General features: G+C 41.2%; 1 protein-coding gene across 4 annotated transcripts in view; it reads right to left on the bottom strand.

Moving 5' to 3' along the window:
- The window catches only part of LOC120527090 (probable E3 ubiquitin-protein ligase HERC3), a 101,120-nt gene that overhangs the window by 63,171 nt on the left and 18,403 nt on the right, over positions 1–19,546 (bottom strand). For all 4 annotated transcript variants that reach the window (XM_039750157.1, XM_039750159.1, XM_039750160.1 and 1 more), the window contains exons 2-7: positions 10,624–10,885; positions 9,665–9,824; positions 8,661–8,737; positions 6,874–7,095; positions 3,155–3,246; positions 1,899–2,029 (exon numbers count right to left, since the gene is read on the bottom strand). In XM_039750157.1, the coding sequence (XP_039606091.1) occupies positions 1,899–2,029; positions 3,155–3,246; positions 6,874–7,095; positions 8,661–8,737; positions 9,665–9,824; positions 10,624–10,846 (905 nt within the window). In that variant the 5' untranslated portion in view covers positions 10,847–10,885. The remainder of the gene's footprint in view (positions 1–1,898; positions 2,030–3,154; positions 3,247–6,873; positions 7,096–8,660; positions 8,738–9,664; positions 9,825–10,623; positions 10,886–19,546) is intronic.

The following is a 19,546-nucleotide window of genomic DNA, read 5'->3' as shown; positions in this document are numbered from 1 at the left end:
GACTCGCACGTCACAGCACAAACACACACACAGTCACAATGCTGTAGTAAACAGTATACGCTCGTACGGATGTTGACTATTTAGTGATGGAGTTAAGGCTCAAGAAGCTGCAATTAATTACATTGAGCAACAAGAAGAAGCTACAGGAATCGACATAATGATGCTGCAAAGATGGCGAGATATTCACAGCGAAGAAACGGCACTCGTCAGGAAAGCAGATTACGATCAAAAATGTCTTTAAATCATCACAGGACTGAACTTTTTAAGTACAGTACATACTGTATTTAACGTCAGACAATTCTGTAACTGGCGGTTCATGTTTTCAGTTAATTTATCCTGTTGTTTTGTTGTAAAACATGATTATTAGGTTCGTAATGTGTAAAATTATAACAAAGTTTGACGTTTAATAGGTTTTTTCTTAACACCTGCCATCATCCAACATTTTCGCTTATCCGACGTTCGGCCGGCCCATTTATGTCGGATACGCGAGACTCTACTGTAAATAACATCTGGACGGTGTATGTGCCCTAAAAGGAAGTCTGACTGCATTCTCGTACTAATGCTTGCGAACTGAAGCGTCTGCATGCACTTTTTGTGCCATTACACGTGTATTTTTTGAGCATGCCCATGTCGCTCAAACACAGGAAGCTCTGCAGTGTACTTGTGAGTTTCTTTTTTCTTCGGTTATAGTCTTGAAGAAAAATGCACTTGTTTTGTTATACTTGTACATCAACATTTATATGTTACTTAAATAAAAGCCAGATCGCATGTTATTTACTTACTTCCTACAGAGTGCAGAGCTATAGCGTGTCTTTATGTGAAAACAGCAGTGTCAGATGGGGGGAAAGGGTACGGTAGGATTGTGGAAGCGACTGAGAGTATGAAAGTGAATAAAAAAAAAAAAAACAAAGCAAAACAACCGACTGTTACAGACTGAAATCAAATGTATGTTTTTATTGTAAAATAGAAGGAATAAAAGCAGCTGACTTCTCAAAACGGACTTGTCGAGGATCTAACCCGTGAAGTTTTGATTACCAGTCAAGAGTTGATACAGTTGCTCCACTGAAGCGCTCCTAGCAAATGCATGTCAATATCGCACTCTAACGCGGGTTCTTTTCTGCAGTTATATTTTTGAATAAAAGCGCACTAATTCTGTTATATTTGTACCTTTTGTGAAAGTGTTGCTTTGATATTTGGACTTCAGGCTTCACATATTATACACTTCATGTCTACATTTTGTTAATTATTACTAAAACATGAAAAACGTTTCTGTTTTAACGATGTGTTTACTGTGCATAGATCGTTGTAGACACGGAACACACATGAAATGTAAGTGTTCCAAATAACGATATTGTATTTATAAAAGGTGTAATTTTGCTTGACTTCTCACTCTATACAACTCCAAGCAACTGACACGCAGGTAAACAGACTTGAGCTGAGAAAACTGTGCAGGGTGGGGAGATGTGATAGTAGGCTGCTTGCTGCTTATCAACAAATTTAAAGGACAAAAGACGCTGACGGAGAGGTTGGGAAGCGATTTAAAGTGGGACGGATCTAAGAGTTTTTTCGTAGGCTCTGGTAATTCTAGTGTAAGCCCGAGTTTTCACTCCCTCATACATACTCTGCACAATCTTCACTGTGCACCTAGAGACCACTTGACGTGGCACTCCATCATAAGGCTTTTCCAAATCCATATCAAACCATTCCGTTTTTCTCGGTTTTTCTATGAGCTTTCTCAATTCAGAGACTGCATCAGTTGTTCCTCTCCCTGGCATAAAACCAAAGTGCCTCAATCCCCCCACCATGGTGGTCTCTTATCCAAAGTTTTCTCTGAAATATTCAATAAATATTACTTTGCTCCAGTGTGATAGTTTGTATTTGGACATTAATGTGTCTACCTGCCACAAGCAACTTGGGAGACTTCGCTACCCATCAGCTCTATGACCCGTCTTGGAAGGATTTCGTCACTTGTCGAGTCGTGTCCCAGCTGTCCATGGGAGCCAGCTCCAAAAGTAAACAGTCCTCCATCCTGTGAAATAAGACAAAAAATAAGACCTCAATTAACTCAATTACTACCACTGGGGCTATGAACAGGCATCAATCAACTGGCAAGGCGTTTATATCTATAAAACTTGATACAGAAATCATCGACACTTAGTAGGAAATCCAAAAATGGAAATCTCTGTGTCAATATTAAACCTACAGAGACCCTAAACAGCAATTTTAAAACCACCATGCCCGTCTGAAAAATGAGAATCAATAACTCAATTGAAGAGTTTCTACTTGAGGGGAAAAATTGGCTCAGATTAACCAACTAAAACACAACATGCCCCATATCTGTGACTAGCCATCCCCCGCGTATTAGTGAAACCGGACAGTGAGGAGGCCCCGCCCAGCTCTCTACTCCTGACGTCACACTTCCCCGTCCCCTCGGCCCACAGCCTCAGTCTCGGATTAGTGTGAATATATCGCTCCTGCAAGCGAACTCCGATTCTTAGCGCAACGAGAGAAGTCGCAAAATCAAACGGAATGTTCAAGCAAATTATAGAAAAAAGAAGATCTAAATCCGTTAAGTAGTTGTCTCGTTCTCTAATTAAGCAGAGTAAAGGTTACACCCCGAGACAGACGCGTAAATGAGAACGACCACGCCCCCTTTCCCGCAGCCCGATGAGTCTCTCTCAGATTCACACACTAATATATCGGTACCGCAAGCAAAATATGATACTTAGTGTGATAAGTAAGTCGCCAAATCAACGAAATGTTCAAGTAAATTATATAAAAAAAAAATGATCTAAATCCGTTATGTAGTTCTCTTGTGAAAATTGGACAGACATACAAACAGGTGTAAAAAACTATAAAAATTTCACACTTGGGCCACGAAATTGGGTAACCTACATTCCAAATTTCAAGTCCCAAGTCCTGATGGTTCAGGAGATTTCGTGATGAGAGAGTCAGTGGTATTTGGCTTTTATATATTATAGATAGATAGAAGTGAAAGGCACTATATAATAGATAGATAGATAGATAGAAGTGAAAGGCACTATATAATAGATAGATAGACAGACAGACAGACAGTTTTCCAACTGACTCTAAAAATGTCAGTTTAAACAATAGCCAGTCCGTCATTCAAACTTTAAAAGTAGTCTCCAAATACCTTTGTCAAGGCCGCTGTATGATCCTCACCACAGCTTATGTACACCACTTTCTGATTTCGCAAAGACTTGATGTGACAGGGAAAAGCTCGATCTGATGCCAAAACACAAAGACAAAAAAAATGTAGTTGTACAAGGAAAAACTCAACTCATTCATTCCTGACTTAACGTTCACATTTCTGTGTGACAGACAAAATATCACAAAAACAAAGAAACGGGGTTACCTGTCTAAAAATAATGCCACCGTCACCAAATTAGGATTTCACTCCTCCAAGGTAACATTATGGAACTATTAACCAAAAGGGCTTAACAACAACTTTTATTTCTACAGCATATTGTCATACAAATGATGGCGCTCAAAGTGCTTTACATAATGAAGAAAGAGAAAAAAGACAAAATAAATAAGAAAATAGAATTAGGGATGAAGAAAGAGAAAAAAGACAAAATAAATAAGAAAATAGAATTAGGGAACACTAATTATCATTGAATAAAAGTAAGCTCTGATGCCCAGAGAGGACAGAAAAAAAACCAAAATAAAACTCCAGGCAGCTGAAGAAAAAAATAAAATCTGCAGGGGTTCCGAGGCCACAAGACCACCCAGTCCTGTCTAGGCATTCCACCTCACAATCAGTCCTCATTGTATTCAGCGTTCACATGGAAGAACTTGATGACGACGGTCATGTGGACCTCTGGCCTTTAATCCATCAATGTAGGGATATCACGGTGCTTTGATCGGGTAGTGGTGGCACATTATTATTATTATTATTATTTTAATTCAATAACTGAGAAAAAAACTATATTTATAAAATGTTATTATAAATGAAGTATCAATAGACTACAGCCTAACTTGTTTTTAATAACGCAGACAGCCACCTTTACTAAGAAAGCTTCTTGCAAATGTCATCTTCTGTCTAAGACTAAAACTCACATCGCTGCCACCAATGTTTTATTATGCAACCTAAAGCAAGTCAACTGCTCCAGTTGTAGAAATGTGGGAACAATTCCAACTTTCATTTGTGATGATGATCTGCAACCTTAAGGTTTTATATGGCACCTTCCATGTTTTATTTACAGCAGGTTAGGGGCTTTTTCATTTAAGCGAAGTACAAAAGTATGGTTACCTATAAGAAAAATACAAAATATAACAAGGAAAAGGAAAATTCAGGCCCTCTCACTTTCTGCGCAATTTACTGTGTTCTAATTTCATTTAAAATGGTGTCATACACGTGTGCATGGGAGGCAGCTAAAAGGTTCAATTGATGGTAATTCCTCACCAAACCAGGGGATGGCAGAGTGCACTAATCCTTGCTCTTTTCCATTGACAGACAGATCACAGGAAATTCCACTTGGGTCCGAGGACGTCACTTCCGGTTCTGGTAGTAAGAACATCACTTCTGGCCTCGGCCCCAAGGATGTCACTTCCGGTTCCTGTCTGATTCTCGCTATATAATAACCACCATGTTTGCCTGTTTGCTTTGTTCTTAACTGAAATCTGAAACACTGAACCACAACCTTTGCTAATTTTGGCAGCCAAATTCAAAAATACGGGCGTCTGCCCCCAAACCTCTTCCTGTGTGGTGTAGAATCTATTACAATAGACAAACATGACATTTCTGCTCAAACATTTATACTCAATAACCCATAATGACAAAGTGAAAACATTTGACCAGAAAGGATTGCAAATGTACTACAAGTCAAAATATTTTCCAACATCTATAGATTCTGTTAAAATCTTGATTATATCTGCATATGTTAAAAAAAAAAAAAAAACAATTATGGGGTATACTTACTTTTTCACAATTGCATGTACTTGTGTATTTATTGGGGGCTGGGCAGGTGGTCTCGTGGCCTTGGAACCCCTGCAGTTTTTGTTTTTTTCGTTTGTTTTTTCTGTCCTCCTGGTCATCGGACTTTACTTTATTCTGCGTTGTCTAATCTTACTGTTATATTTTATTTTATTTCTTCATCTTGTAAAGCACTTTGAGCTACATCATTTGTATGAAAACGTGCCATGGAAATAAATGTTGTTATTTTTTTAATTTTCAATATTTAATAATAATATTTATTTTGTGTTTTACAAAAATAAGAAGTATTTTTTTGTCCTTGCAATGTATATTACTTTTTAAGAATCAAGATATGATCTGAGTGTTGTGTTATTAGATTGGTGGTAAAGCTTTTCATTGATTTATATTGAAACCTAACAAATCACCTGGACGCGATCACACTTATACTCGAGTGCTTAAGGAGCGTGATGGATGCCCTGTCGCGAAGCCTGGAAGAGCAGGGGACCAAGAAAAAGGGCAAGCCATTCCCTGGGACGTGAAAGGACAGCCACCCTGGGTTGCATCGGGACCACAGGCATGGGGATTTGAAGTTCAAGCCTGTTGGAGTCCGTGGCCACCACAACAATTCCGGAGCCCTGGTCTGCAGCACTTCCACCACACCTGGAAGTGCTGCCGGAACTTGATTGAGGAACACCTGGAGTACTTCTGGGTGTGCTATAAAACATGCCGCCTCACTCCACTCGGAGAGCCGCAGTCGGGTGGAAGAGGATGGACCTTGCAGGAGAGGAGTGGAGGCCGTGAAGACAGAGAAAAGAAAGGCAAAAAGATAAGGACTGGGTTAATGAGTAGATTTGTGTTGGTGTGCGCAGAAAAAGAAAATAAAACGCGTGTGTTGTTTGGGGACATTCTGAGTCCGTCTGTCTGTGTCTGGGGCATCCTTTCACAGAAGGATGGCAAGTACAGATATAAACCCTTCATGCATATTTTTAGGAAGTCACTGTGCACTGGGGACATTCTGAAGGACTGGAAAATGGCAAATATTATCCCATTATAGAATGAGAGGGATTGGGCAGATCCAAGCAACTACAGGCCGGTAAGCTTAACAAGAATCACAAGTAAATTAATGGAAGGAATTATTAAGGAAAAAACTGAGCAACATATGGCAAGAATAGGAGTTTTACTGAACAGTCAGCAAGGGATCATGTTTTACTAACATGTTGGAATTCTAGGAAGAAGCAACAAAAGGATATAATCAAAGTGGAGCTTATGATACCATTCATCTGGACTTTCAGAAAGCATTTGATGAGGTGACACATGAAAGGCTGGGCATCAAACTAAAAGTACTGGAAGTTAGGGTGTGATGTGTAGATGGGGGCAGAATTAGCTCAGACACAGGAAGCTGAGGGTGATGGTGTAAGGGACCTGATCAGAGCTGGTTGAAGTGAAGCGTGGTGTTCAGCAGGGGTCAGTAGCTGTTGCTATTTTTAAAATATATAAATGAATAGGACAGGAATATAAGTAACAAGCTGGTTAAGTTGGCAGATGATACCAAGTGTGATGGATTTGCACTCTACTTCCTGGTCCCATATGGAATTACATTCATATCTCATACTAACTATTCCAAGGTTTATTTTGTACTGTGCAGAGACCACCTTTTCTAAAGGGTCTCAGTCCATTTGTTATATTCCAAACCAGAGTGTAAGTGGCGTGTTCACAACTACCTAAAGGAAGAAGTCCACAAGGAAGATCGCTTCAGGGTTTGAAACAACTGCACCAAATAAACTGGGCATGAAAACACTTTGAGGAGTCAAAAACACAAAGGATTTAGCCTACGACGACAATAGCATGGCACCAACCTCGAAGTAAACAATGATTTTCTCTTTTATCCTTATAATGAATATTAATAATGTGCTGACAGTGACTTGTATGAACTTTACCTTGCTTATCATTTAGGCCCAACTGCCCTGCGCCATTTCTCCCCCAGCCAAAAACTGCACCCGACAATGAAACTGCAAAGCTGTGGCCTCCTCCTGCAGAGATCTGAGCTAGCGGGACCCCTGCTAGCGATCGTAAAGGCTGGGGGGATATTTTGTTGGATTCTCCTTTGCCAAGACCAAGTTGTCCATTAGTATTTTGCCCCCAGGCAAACAGCTGCCCATCTAAGCAAAGAAAAGAAAAAACAAAAGACTGGTGTTGCTACTATCTTTAAAATTACCATATGGTGCTATTAAAATTTACTAAGCCATTTGAAACATGCTCGTGAAGAACAGACTTGAAAAATCAATGTACTCCTTTGATGATTCCACATAAGATGGTCAACAAGTTTATCTAAAGCTTACCAGTTTAAAAAACAAAATAAACAAATTGGCACCATTAAACTAAATGTAATATTTCTATAGTAAGAGTATCAAATGACAACTAAATCTGCAAATACAATTAAGCATCTTGTCAGACAACAAATTATACACACTGGTGCAACATTTGGCGAAAGAACTCGTTCAGGATCACAGAATGAGCAAATGCCTGGCACTCAATCACCCAATAAGACACACAAAGATCATAAAGGATTCTGACCGCTCATAGCCTAAGACTTGACTAAGTGCGATCAATAAATGGACAAGACGGATGGATACAAATGCACAATACAATTCCATCTTTGACTCAATTTACATTAAATGGCAGTTTAGTTGTACTTCAGCTTTATTTTCAGACTGCTCTCAGCATTATTGTACAATTGGACAGTGTTATTTATAGACCCTGGAAACAACTAAAAAAAGAAATACTCAGTGACCCCAATACATTTACACTACTATCATCCTCCTATTCTTCTTTCGGCTGCTCCAGTTAGGGGTCGCCACAGCGGATCATCTTCTTTCATCTCTTACTGTCCTCGTCATCTTGTCACACCCATCACCTGCATGTCCTCTCTCACCACTTCCATAAACCTTCACTTAGGCCTTCCTCTTTTCCTGGCATCTCTATCCTTAGCATCCTTCTCCCAATATACCTAGCATCTCTCCTCTGCATATGTCCAAACCAACGCAATCTTGCCTCTCTGACTTTGTGTTCCAACCATCGAACCTGAGTTGACACTCTAATGTCCTCATTTAGCATCTTTATCTCTGCCACCTCCAGCTCTGTCTCCTGTGCCACCGTCTCCAGCCCATATAACACAGCTGGTGTCACTACTGTCCTGTAGACCTTCCCTGTCACTCTGGCTGATAGCCATCTGTCACAAATCACTCCTGACACTCTTCTCCACCCACTCCACCCTGCCTGCACTCTCTTCTTCACTTCTCTTCCACACTCCTCATTACTCTGTACTGTTGATCCCAAGTATTTAAACTGATCCACCTTTGCCAACTCTACTCCCTGCATCCTCACCATTCCACTGACCTCCCTCTCATTCACACACATGTATTCAGACTTGTTCCTATGACTTAATCACAATGTCATTAGCAGACATCACCGTCCACGGGGATTCCTGTCTGATCTCGTCTGTCAACCTGTCCATCACCATTGCAAATAAGAAAGGGGCTCAGAGCCGATCCCTGATGTAATCCCACCTCGTCACTCCTACCACAGACCTCACCACAGTCACACTTCCTTCGTACATATCCTGTACCACTCTTACATACCTCTCTATCATAAAAACCCTAACCCTAATTTACACTACTATGTGCATTATTAATTATATGGCACCTTGATTACTAAGCATTATTACCTTTAGAAAGAACAATACAATGTTGGCTGCCACATGCTGCCTGTGTGATTCTGTGTTCACATAATTTTTTGATCAACCTGTTTATATATAAAAAAAAAAGATTAACAATTATGTAATACTTTACATACTGCAGAAGAAAAATATCCCTTGAATAGAGAAGCAGACATATATAGTGCAACCCCAACCCCAAAATAATGTTTGGGAGAAAGGTCCGTTTTTCCTTTATTTTCCCCTTTTGCTCCACAGTTTAAAATTACAAATCAAACAATTCAAACCTTGTGATTAAAGTGCACGCTGCAGACTTTAAGGGGATTGCATACATTTTTGTCCCACAACACGTTTTATACATGGACCGCCTATTTCAGGGCACTATAGTGTTTGGCACACAGCAATGGCAGGTCTGTTAAAGCCATGGTGTCACATATCACCTTACATGCAATGACTGCTTGAAGTTTGCGATTCAAAAACATCAGGAGGTGCGGAGGGTCTTCTCTGGTGATGCTCTGCCAAGTCATAATAATCGCACCAACAGCTGTCACCTTCTCGCCAAGCTTCTTGCTGGTGGTCTTGACAGCTCTTTGGTGTTGCCCATTGATTCTGTGGACAGGTGTGCTTTATACACATAACGAGTTAAGATCAAGAGTATCTGTGATTGATTAATTGTAATCTGTGGGCACACAGCCAATCTGTAGGAGCCAGAATTCTGGCTGGGTTGTAGGGGATCAATCCCTTATTTCACTCAATGACATGAAAATCAAATTTATAACTTTGATGTAATGTGTTTTTTCTGGACATTTCCGTTAACATTCTGTCCCTCTCCATTAAAATGAAACTACCATAAAATCAGAGACTTGTTCGTTTCTTTGTAAGTGAGCAAAAATACTTATTTCCCCCACATTATGAATCAAACAAATCATAAAAACTCAAGAATGCTTTACAGTAGCTATCTCATCCAAGTATTATACTGGATAGTTAATCCGCTTTAAAAACATTACAGTACCCACCTTGGAACCCTGACAACTTCTTCCTCTGTGCCAAGACCCAACTGTCCATATCTTCCAGAACCCCAGGAGAACACCTGGCCCTTTTCATTCAGAGCCAGGCAGTGCGCTTGTCCACATGAAATCTCCGTAATCTTCTGTGCATTCAGGGCTTCCACCAAACCTGCAGCACATAAATATAATTTGCATTAGGACACCTTTACAGCTACACAGAAATCAAGCTGGCAGATACCATGACTTCACAAACTGCGAGAAAATGACATTTCAGCTACTCCAGATATTTTTTAAGCTAATATGTTAAATCTGACACTCTTATCAGAGGACCTGAATGGTCTTTAAATTCACTGCATCTGATTTTAGGGTTGCTGCGGACCAGAGACACAACAATGCAGTAACCAACCCTGAAGAGTGTGCCAGGCAATTGAAGGGCATACCCACAGACCAACACCCACACTCGCCCATACCAGACCAATTTAGAACAATCTATGAAGGAAGATAACAGGAGCTCCAGGAAACAAAAAAAGCCGAAGTGCACCATAAAGGTGGGATCAGGAAGGTTCGGGAGGATTCATAAGGGTGCCGTTCTCATTCCCTACCACCTTCGCCATCACTTGCCCTACCTCTTCATATTTTAAATACTTCTTGAGGCAGGTTGAAGACTTAAGTGCCAGCTTAAGTGAAAAAGGTAAGAAAACGCAATAAATAATTGCAACACAAACACGGACTTAATCAGTTTAAAGGTGAAAAGATGCAGACGGAAGAAGAGAAGAAGCGAGCTGCTAGGGTGGAGATAAGAAGAGCTGCTCGGGAAAGATCAAGCGCATCAACCTCTGAGCAAACGAATGGTAAACGTACAGAGAAAAAGGAGGAAAACTAGGAATGCGCAAGTCAAGTGGATCCATGGCATGTTAACGTTATAGCTGTTACTGGTAAGAAGATAAAACATTCAGAACAGAACTTACAGGGTTTGTTGCCTTCCTTATTGTGGCCCAGCTGGCCTAAAACATTAGATCCACATGTATAAACACCTCCATCATTTAGAAGAAAAATCGAATGATCGAATCCACAGGCAACCTCCTTTATGATTCGGCCGTGGAAAGCCTGGCAGCATTGTGGCTGCAGCACGTCACTTTCAGCACCTTCCAGTCCCAGCTGTCCTGAACCTGCATTTCCCCAGCAGAGCATTTTAATATTCTTTGGCTTGCTTAGGAAGAAAGTGAAGATCTGCAAAGAGAAAAACATGAAGGTCAAAAGAAATTAAAAAAATATATATGATATAAAAAAAAAATATATATATATATTATGAGTGCAATGGTGAACAGACGGGCATCCCATCAGGACAATGGTGTGACCTCTTGCTAAAATGAAAGGTGCCAGGGGATGGGTGAGCAGAACCCAGAGGACAGGAGCGTTCATTCTCCAGTAGGTTAAGTAGTGGCAGTCCACTGGAGGCATCCCAGCCTGGACACCCGCAAGAGTTCATCGGAAGTGCAGCCCTGTCAGGCTCCATGGGTGCTGCAAGCGGGCACTGCTGAAGGAGGACTGAAGTTCTTCTCACAAATCAAGCTGGGTCATGAGAAGCTATTCTGGGCCCAAAACAAAGACGTCTGCTGCCTTTACGTTGTTTAAAAGCAGAAGTCAGCATCGGTAAAGAAATCATGGAGTTGGTCACCTGCGATTTTCTCGTACAGGCCTTACCCGAACATCTAGCCCAACCAGTCTGGTGACAGGAGCATAAAGCCATGGACAGCCAGATAGCAGCTAGTGAACGTTACAGGGTCGCCTCCTTGGTCGAGAAAACAACTTGACATGCTGAGCATTACAGGCATTCTTATATATCACTCAACATACAGTGGGTGTAGAAAAGAATCCCCCCTCTTGAAATATTCCCATTTTTTTTTTGCTTTACAGCCTTAAATAAAAACACAGAAACCAATATTTTTTCCAGCTTTACTTACTTAATGGAACCTCTAACATCCAAGTGAAAGAAGAATTATAAAAAAATCAAAAACAAGAAATCCTGAGATTAATAAAGGATAATCCCCCCCTCCCCCAAAATAAATCAGGTGTCAGTGCCCACCATTTCCAGTGCGGTTACTGGTTTCCTTCCACCGGTGATCAGTTGTAATGAGTGTGATTAGTGAAGCTGTTCCTGGTCCATTCGTTCCCTTGCTTGGTAGAGCAACCGACATCAAATTTTTTTGTATGAAAATGTGCTATATAAATAAATGTTGATTGATTGATTGATTGATTGATTGATTGAAATAACTGACTGAGGGTGGCAGGCCATTTTCAGAAGATCTCAGGGATATTGTTGTGGACAGACATAAGGCAGGAGTTGGAGACCAAAACATCTCAAAGGCTTTATCAATCCCAAGGAGCTCAGTAAAGTCCATCATAAAGAAGTGTTTGGTACTACCAGGACCCTCCCTGGATCCCCCAAACTGGATGGAAGAGCAAGGAGGAAACTGGTAAGAGAGGCCACCAACAGGCCAATGGCCACTTTGATGGAGTTACAGGATTTGATGGCAAAGAGTGTTCATTAATGGTGTGCAGGTGACAACAATTTCACAAGCACTCCACCATTGTGGCTTGTTCATGAGGGTATTAAGGAAAAGGCCTCTTCTCAAGAAAGGCCACATTAAGGCTCGTTTGAGCTTTGCCAGAACGCAACTTGAAGATTCTGATGCCAAGTGGAAAAAGGTCTTCTGCTCAGAAGTGACCAAAATCAAACTATTTGGCCTCAATATCAAACGGTCCACCAATGCAGCTCACCATCCACAACACACCATAACTACAGTAAAGCATGGAGGGGGCAGCACCCTGATGTGGGGGTCCTGGGGCTCTCGTTAGGGTAGAAGGGAAAATTGATGGGGCCAAATCCCATCAAATTCTTGAGGAAAACCTGTTACCCACTGCCAGAAAGTTGAAGATGGGCAGAATATTCACCTCTCAACACAACAACGACCTGAAGGACACAGTAACACTGACCACCCAGTGGCTGAAGAAGAAAAAAGTGAATGTGGTGGTGTGGCCAGTCAGAGCCCAGACCTAAATCACACTGAAAATCTGTGGAAAGATCTGAAGATAGCAGACCACCAACACTCCCCAGCCAATGTGACCGAACTTGAACAGTTCAACTGTAAAGAAGAGTGGGGGGCAAATATTGAGTGGGCTCAGTCGAGGTGTACAAAGCTGATAGAGAAGAATCAACAGACTCAAGGCTGTCATTAAAGTAAAAGGGGGGTCAACAAAATGACATTGACATTGGGTGGGGTCCTTTATTAATCTCAGTAGGTCATGTTTTTGATTTTTTATAATTCTTCTGAACAGTAGCTGTGATATCTTTCACGTGGATGTTAGAGATTGCACTGAGTAAGTAAAGCTGGGAAGAAATATTGGTTTGTGCGTTTTCATTTAAGGCTAAAAAAAAACAGCAAAAAAAAAATGGGAATATTTCGAAGGGGGGGGATTCTTTTCTATACCCACTGTATATAAAATCCAATGTCTGTCTGTCTGTCTGTCTGTCTGTCTGTCCGCTTTTCACGAGAGAACTACTTAACAGATTTAAATCGGATTATTTCTACAATTTGCTCAAACATTCTGGTTGATTTTGCGACTTCTCTCATCGTGAGTATATATATATATACGCGCACACACACACACACACACACACACATATACATACAGTATATATATCCCTATTACAAAAAAAAAAATCTTGGAAGGAAGGAGACAAGATGTGAATTTCTCAGAAAGACACTTATATGTCCCGCGAGAAAGACATTTAACCAGGCCCAGAAATAAAGAACAAAGAATAGATGACAAAGTAGAACCTCGTAAAGAATTCAAAAATGTTGGCACAGTACACATGCAGAGCAGGTTAGAGATAACGGAAGTACGAAAATTTAAAAGGAGAATAAAGATCGCATTACCGCAAACAAACAGAAATTATTACTCGGTGAAATAACGGAACTGCGAAAAGAGATTGGATATATTGTTCGGATTTAAACTTTAAGTCGGAGACTTGTAGATCGTCTAATTCATGTTGCCAGCGAGAATTAAAAGAATCCAAAAACGTTGGCATGGTATGAAGTCCCGTGAGATGGAGACTTTTTAATAGGAGATTCTTTCAAGTCATGCCCTACTTACAGCTATTTTCAAACAAGACCACAGTCATCTGACCTCTCAGTCGTGTGAATGCTTTTGTCAGACACACTTCCTGCGCTCTCAGCTCTTAGAAATTTTATCAGGACAATCATTTTATATGCTCTTGATGACACGTCGACGACAAAGCGAAGAAGAAAGAGCAGGGGCAAACATTCGAGAAAGTTGTTTTGTTTATTAGAAAGAAAGAAACGACATTCACTCACGGGCAGTTATACGTTGCGTTGTCACGATGTAAGTCCAAACACGGAATCAAAATTCAATGCGATCTTGAAGAAAAGTTCATTCTAAATATTGTTTTTACTAAAGTTTTAAAGTAACAGTGAAAATAATGTACATGTAACAATTCCCATGAAAACTACAATCTCTTTAAATTGTATATCCGGTTAACCAAACCCGGGGGTGGGCGAGCGAAGTCCCCTAGTGTGTGTGTGTGTAAAATCAATATAAATAAATACACACACACACACACCTGCAGTGCAATCCTTGTTCGGAGAGACTGCTCAAGTGCAGGAGACTAACTGTTCCCAAACGGGGGGACACCTTGTGCCAAACAGTCTAACTCTGCAGTGCTATGGGATGTGACATCCAAACTTGTTACAATGGTGGCTGGCTGACTGGGGTCTTGTGCATCATAAAATGTCTTGGCTGTGGACTGCAAAATCCTGTTTGCTGGAGAGAAATCCCTGAAGCACCAAAGTTTGCTTTGTGTTTTGTTTAGTTGCTGTTGATGTAAACCAAGGTTTTTAAACATATAAATACTTTCTTTTTTAAAAATGTGGAGTGTTGTACTCACTGCTCTGCAGCCATTTGCAGCTCCTTTATTACATAAGCAGAGTAGTAGCCATTTATTTTAGAGAATTTAATTTTAGCACAATAATACCAAAAAAAAACCCTTAGTGCATCAAGGGCCGAGCTCCAGCTTCCAACACCCCTTGAAGTGGGTGCGACTCAAACTCAGATTTAAACAGAAAGAGAAACCACAAACAGGGGACATGAACTGTGAAGACATCAACATCACAAGAATGCCTGCATTCTTAACACACGTACAACAAAAGAAACTCAGCCACAGGTGACAGGTGCTACGTATTCTTGGCTCTTCTAAGGCACTGAAAAGGCTCAAAAGCCAAGCAGTACCCTTGGTAAGTTCTGAAACCACTGACCTACATATCAGACGGCAGCGCCGAGAACTTCCAGTCAACGAACCGCTTAGCAGAAGTGTGTCAGGAAACGCAGTGGCGGCTCTTTTGTACCAACTGCAGTAAGTCTGTACAGCACTTCACTGGGACTGCCAAGTCAGAAGTTTACTTTTCTTTGCGTTTTTAGACTTTAAACGAGGTGAGACACATAAAGAACAGGATAGGTTAAAATAAAATAATAATAAAATATTTATTGATGAATTAGCGCCTTCTAAACATTGTCACCTTCTCTATACTCCCCCTCCTGTTCTCTACACCGCTCCATACGTATCTTCCATTGACTGAAACAGTGCTGGAAGTCTTCTTGCTTGAGGCTCTACAACTGGCTTGCCATTTCTGTCTTCACTTCATCATCCATTGAAGAAAAATGTGTTCCCTTCAGGTCACTTTTGATTTTCAGGAATAAGTAAAAAAAAAAAGACAGGGCGCTAAATCAGGCGAATAGGGAGGACGCAGGAATGTTTTTGTCCGTCACAAACTGCAGTACGATCCGATTCACTGTTTTGATGTTTTCATCAGTCTGAGACGAGTGTGGGCGACCTGAGCATTGAACAACTTCCACGTTTTCTTGTCTTTCCTTGAAACGTTTGTGTCACTTAAAAACTTGTGTGTGAGACAGACTAATATCACCGTACACCATTTTTATCATTTCACAAGTCTCTGTGGCCATTTTGTTCAATTTCTGTTCGAATTTTTCACCCAACATTATCGCGGCAACTCGTGTAGCGATTGTTGTGCAAATACTGACTGGGCTATTCACAGGATATACCTAGCCAGTCAGCGGGTTGAGAGGGCATGTAGGACGGGATATAGTCCTACGATTCACGTCCAGCCGACCTCCAGACGGTTTTCCAGGAAAGCCTCAAGTCCAGTTCAGTTATTTTTGTGTCTCACCTCATAATGCAAATTTGAGATTTGGGTTTGTTACTTGTCATATTAATTACTTATTTATTTTTGCACTTCTCTAACAGGCCTAATTTTAACCCTTGGGGCAAATAAAGTTTTATCGTATGTCAACCATGCATGGCAGAGGGTCGCCTTCCAGGTTCGCCTAAAGTAGGCAGCAATACCCTGGGTTGAGAGGGGGCACTGCCACCAACAGTCTTGTCTCCTTCTTCCCTCACAGCCTCAAGACACCGCCCTGGGAGGGCACCGAAGCAAAGGAAGCCCTGTCCCTTCCGGTTATATGATAGAAAAGGAGAACGCTTCTGGAATGTGTCCTCTCATTTCTATGTTGACCCGACTACTCTACTAAGCCAAGCCAGAAACTATCAAGGACTTAACCTTATTGACAGGAGGTGTATTAAAGTGGGGCGGCACGGTGGCGCAGTGGTAGCGCTGCTGCCTCGCAGTTAGGAGACCCGGGTTCGCTTCCCGGGTCCTACGTGCGTGGAGTTTGCATGTTCTCCCCGTGTCTGCATGGATTTCCTCCGGGTTTCCTCCCACAATCCAAAGACATGCAGGTTAGGTGGATTGGCGATTCTAAATTGGCTAGGGTGTGTGCTTGGTGTGTTTGTGTGTGTCCTGCGGTGGGTTGGCACCTTGCCCAGGGTTGGTTCCTGTCTTGTGCCCTGTGTTGGCTGGGATTGGCTCCAGCAGACCCCCGTGACCCTGTATTCGGATTCAGCGGGTTAGAAAATGGATGGATGGATGTATTAAAGTGTATATTTTCTGTTTATTTTTCTGCTATTTGTTCATATTAAACAGAGTTTTTGTCTGGTTGGCACCCCAAATATCCAACTTTGTCCGCCCCCTCATTTTGCCCCACTACACTATCCGTTTTAAAAAAAAATAAAAAATAGTAAAACATAATAAATTGAAAGAAAATTATGTTTCACGTTGCGTTAAGGCTTGTTTATACTTCACGCTCAGAACGCGTACAGATCATGGCTGCCACGCATTCCGGCCGTTCATTTGACGAGTCCTCTGAGCAGGTCTTCAGAAATTAACACGAGTTGCAGTACCAGTAAAAAGTCAGCCAGTTCAGTGTGATAAAAGTCGAAATGTGACGTCAGAGTCACTGTTTACTAACTACATGTGACAGAAAGCCTCTATGTGGATCCTAGTAGGTTCGATGAATGGCTCGATGTAGTGAAGCAAAATGCCGACACACAGATGCATTCGTGGTGCTTTGATATTCAAGCATCACATTTTCCTCCTCGTAATGACACGATAACGTTTTAAAAGTCTCACATACCGTCTTTTTTTTCTGGGGCTTCCTCCAGACCTGACAGCATTAATAGCTCACCACACAGAACACATTAAATGTCTGATATTCCAACTCTCCGCACATTTCGAATCCTCAGATTTATACTTAATATCACTTTCACGATGAAATGCATTAAAGTATGTATGTTACATTTTACAGATACATCGTTAATTTCATTTAAATAATGAACACTGTTAATAATTACACACATGGGGGTGACACGGTGGTGCAGCGGTACCACTCACAGGAAGTCACGTCGCTGGTACTCCCGGTCTGGAGTTTGCATGTTTTCCTGCTGGGTTTCCACAGTGGGCTCCGGTTTCCTTCCAAAGACATGAAGTTTTGGGGATTTGGTGACACGAAAACGACTCCAGTGTATGTGAGTGTTAGTATTCACCTTGTGATGAGCTGATGCCCCATCTATGGATTGTTTCAGCCTCGTGCCCAGTGCTTGCTGGAATGGACACATCCCTGGACTGATGGATTTAATCATTAAACATCCTTTTCAGAGATATTGCGGTATGGTGTCATCGAAATTTAATGGCTGTTCCAGGCAATTCACAACACGGCTGTTCTCACCGTGATGATATCTCGCACTGCCACCTGCTGGGTTCCTCCAGATTTACGTAAAGTACGTATGCGCTCAAGTATAAACAGTAAAACGCTTGCGTAGCAGGAGTGTCCACTGCAGCATGCGTCACATGAAGTATAAATCCAGCCTTAGAGGCAGGCAATCATTGCGTTATACGTTATCGTTCTGTTTGACTTTGAAATTAACACACAAATACATTTTAAAAACTTACACTTTTACTGTAAAACTTCAGTAAAAACTATTTTTTTTAATTACCTTTTTATCAATAGCGCAATGAATTTTAAGGTTTAAGGTTTCTTTATGTAGTCATGTTTACACAAGCAAACATGAAATTTGCCTTCTCAGTTGCATCAAATAACAGACAGAATGAAATAAAACAGACAAATAGAAACAAGAAAGGTTAAGGTAAGGCAGTTAGATAATACATATTTACACCAAAAAAAGGTTACAGGATACACAGTTAGGTCCATAAATATTTGGACAGAGACCACTTTTTTCTCATTTTGGTTCTGTACATTAATCACCACAATGAATTTTAAATGAAACAACTCAGATGCAGTTGAAGTGCAGACTTTCAGCTTTAATTCAGTGGGTTGAACAAAACGATTGCATAAAAATGTGAGGCAACTAAAGTATTTTTTAACACAATCCCTTTATTTCAGGGGCTCAAAAGTAATTGGACAAATTAAATAACTGGAAATCAAATGTTCATTTCTAATACTTGGTTGAAAACCAATGCCAGCCTGAAGTCTTGAACTCATGGGCATCACCAGATGCTGGGTTTCCTCCTTTTTAATGCTCTGCCAGGCCTTTACTTTCACTTGCTGTTTGTTTGTAGGCCTTTCTGTCCGAAGTTTAGTCTTCAACAAGTGAAATGCCTGCTCAGTTGAGTTAAGATCAGGTGACTGACTTGGCCATTCAAGAATTTTCCACTTCTTTGCTTTAATAAACTCCTGGGTTGCTTTGGCTGTATGTTTTGGGTCATTGTCCATCTGTATCATGAATCAATTTGACGTCATTTAGCTGGATTTGAGCAGACAGTACGTCTCTGAACACCTCAGAATTCATTCGGCTGCTTCTGTCCTGTGTCACCTCATTAATAAACACTCGTGTCCCAGTACCACTGCCAGCCATCACACTGCCGGACTCCACCGTGTTTTACAGATGATGTGCTATGCTTTGGATAATGAGCTGTTCCACGCCTTCTCCATACTTTTTTCTTGCCATCATTCTGGTAGAGGTTGATCTTGGTTTCATCTGTCCAAAGAATGTTTTTCCAGAACTGTGCTGGCTTTTTTAGATGTTCTTTAGCAAAGTCCAATCTAGCCTTTCTATTCTTGAGGCTTATGAGTGGCTGGCACCTTGCAGTGCACCCTCTGGATTTACTTTCATGCAGTCTTCTCTTTATGGTAGACTTGGATATCAATACGCTGACCAAGCCCTGGAGAGTGTTGTTCACTTGGCTGTCTGTTGTGAAGGGGTTTCTCTTCACCATGGAAATGATGCTGTGATCACCCACCACTGTTGTCTTCCGTGGACGTCCAGGTCTTTCTGCGTTGCTCAGTTCACCAGTGCTTGTTTTCTTTCTCACGATGTACCAAACTGTAGATTTTGTAATATTGTAGCAGTTTCTCAGATGGGTTTTTTCTGTTTTCGCAGCTAAGGGTGGCTTCTGTCACCTGCATGGAGATCTCCTTTGACCGCATGTTGTCTGTTCA

Source organism: Polypterus senegalus, chromosome 4, assembly GCF_016835505.1.
Source record: "Polypterus senegalus isolate Bchr_013 chromosome 4, ASM1683550v1, whole genome shotgun sequence".
Lineage (NCBI taxonomy): Eukaryota > Metazoa > Chordata > Cladistia > Polypteriformes > Polypteridae > Polypterus > Polypterus senegalus.
The sequence above is the reverse complement of the archived record's forward strand: the minus strand, read 5'-3'. Positions and strand labels throughout refer to the sequence as shown.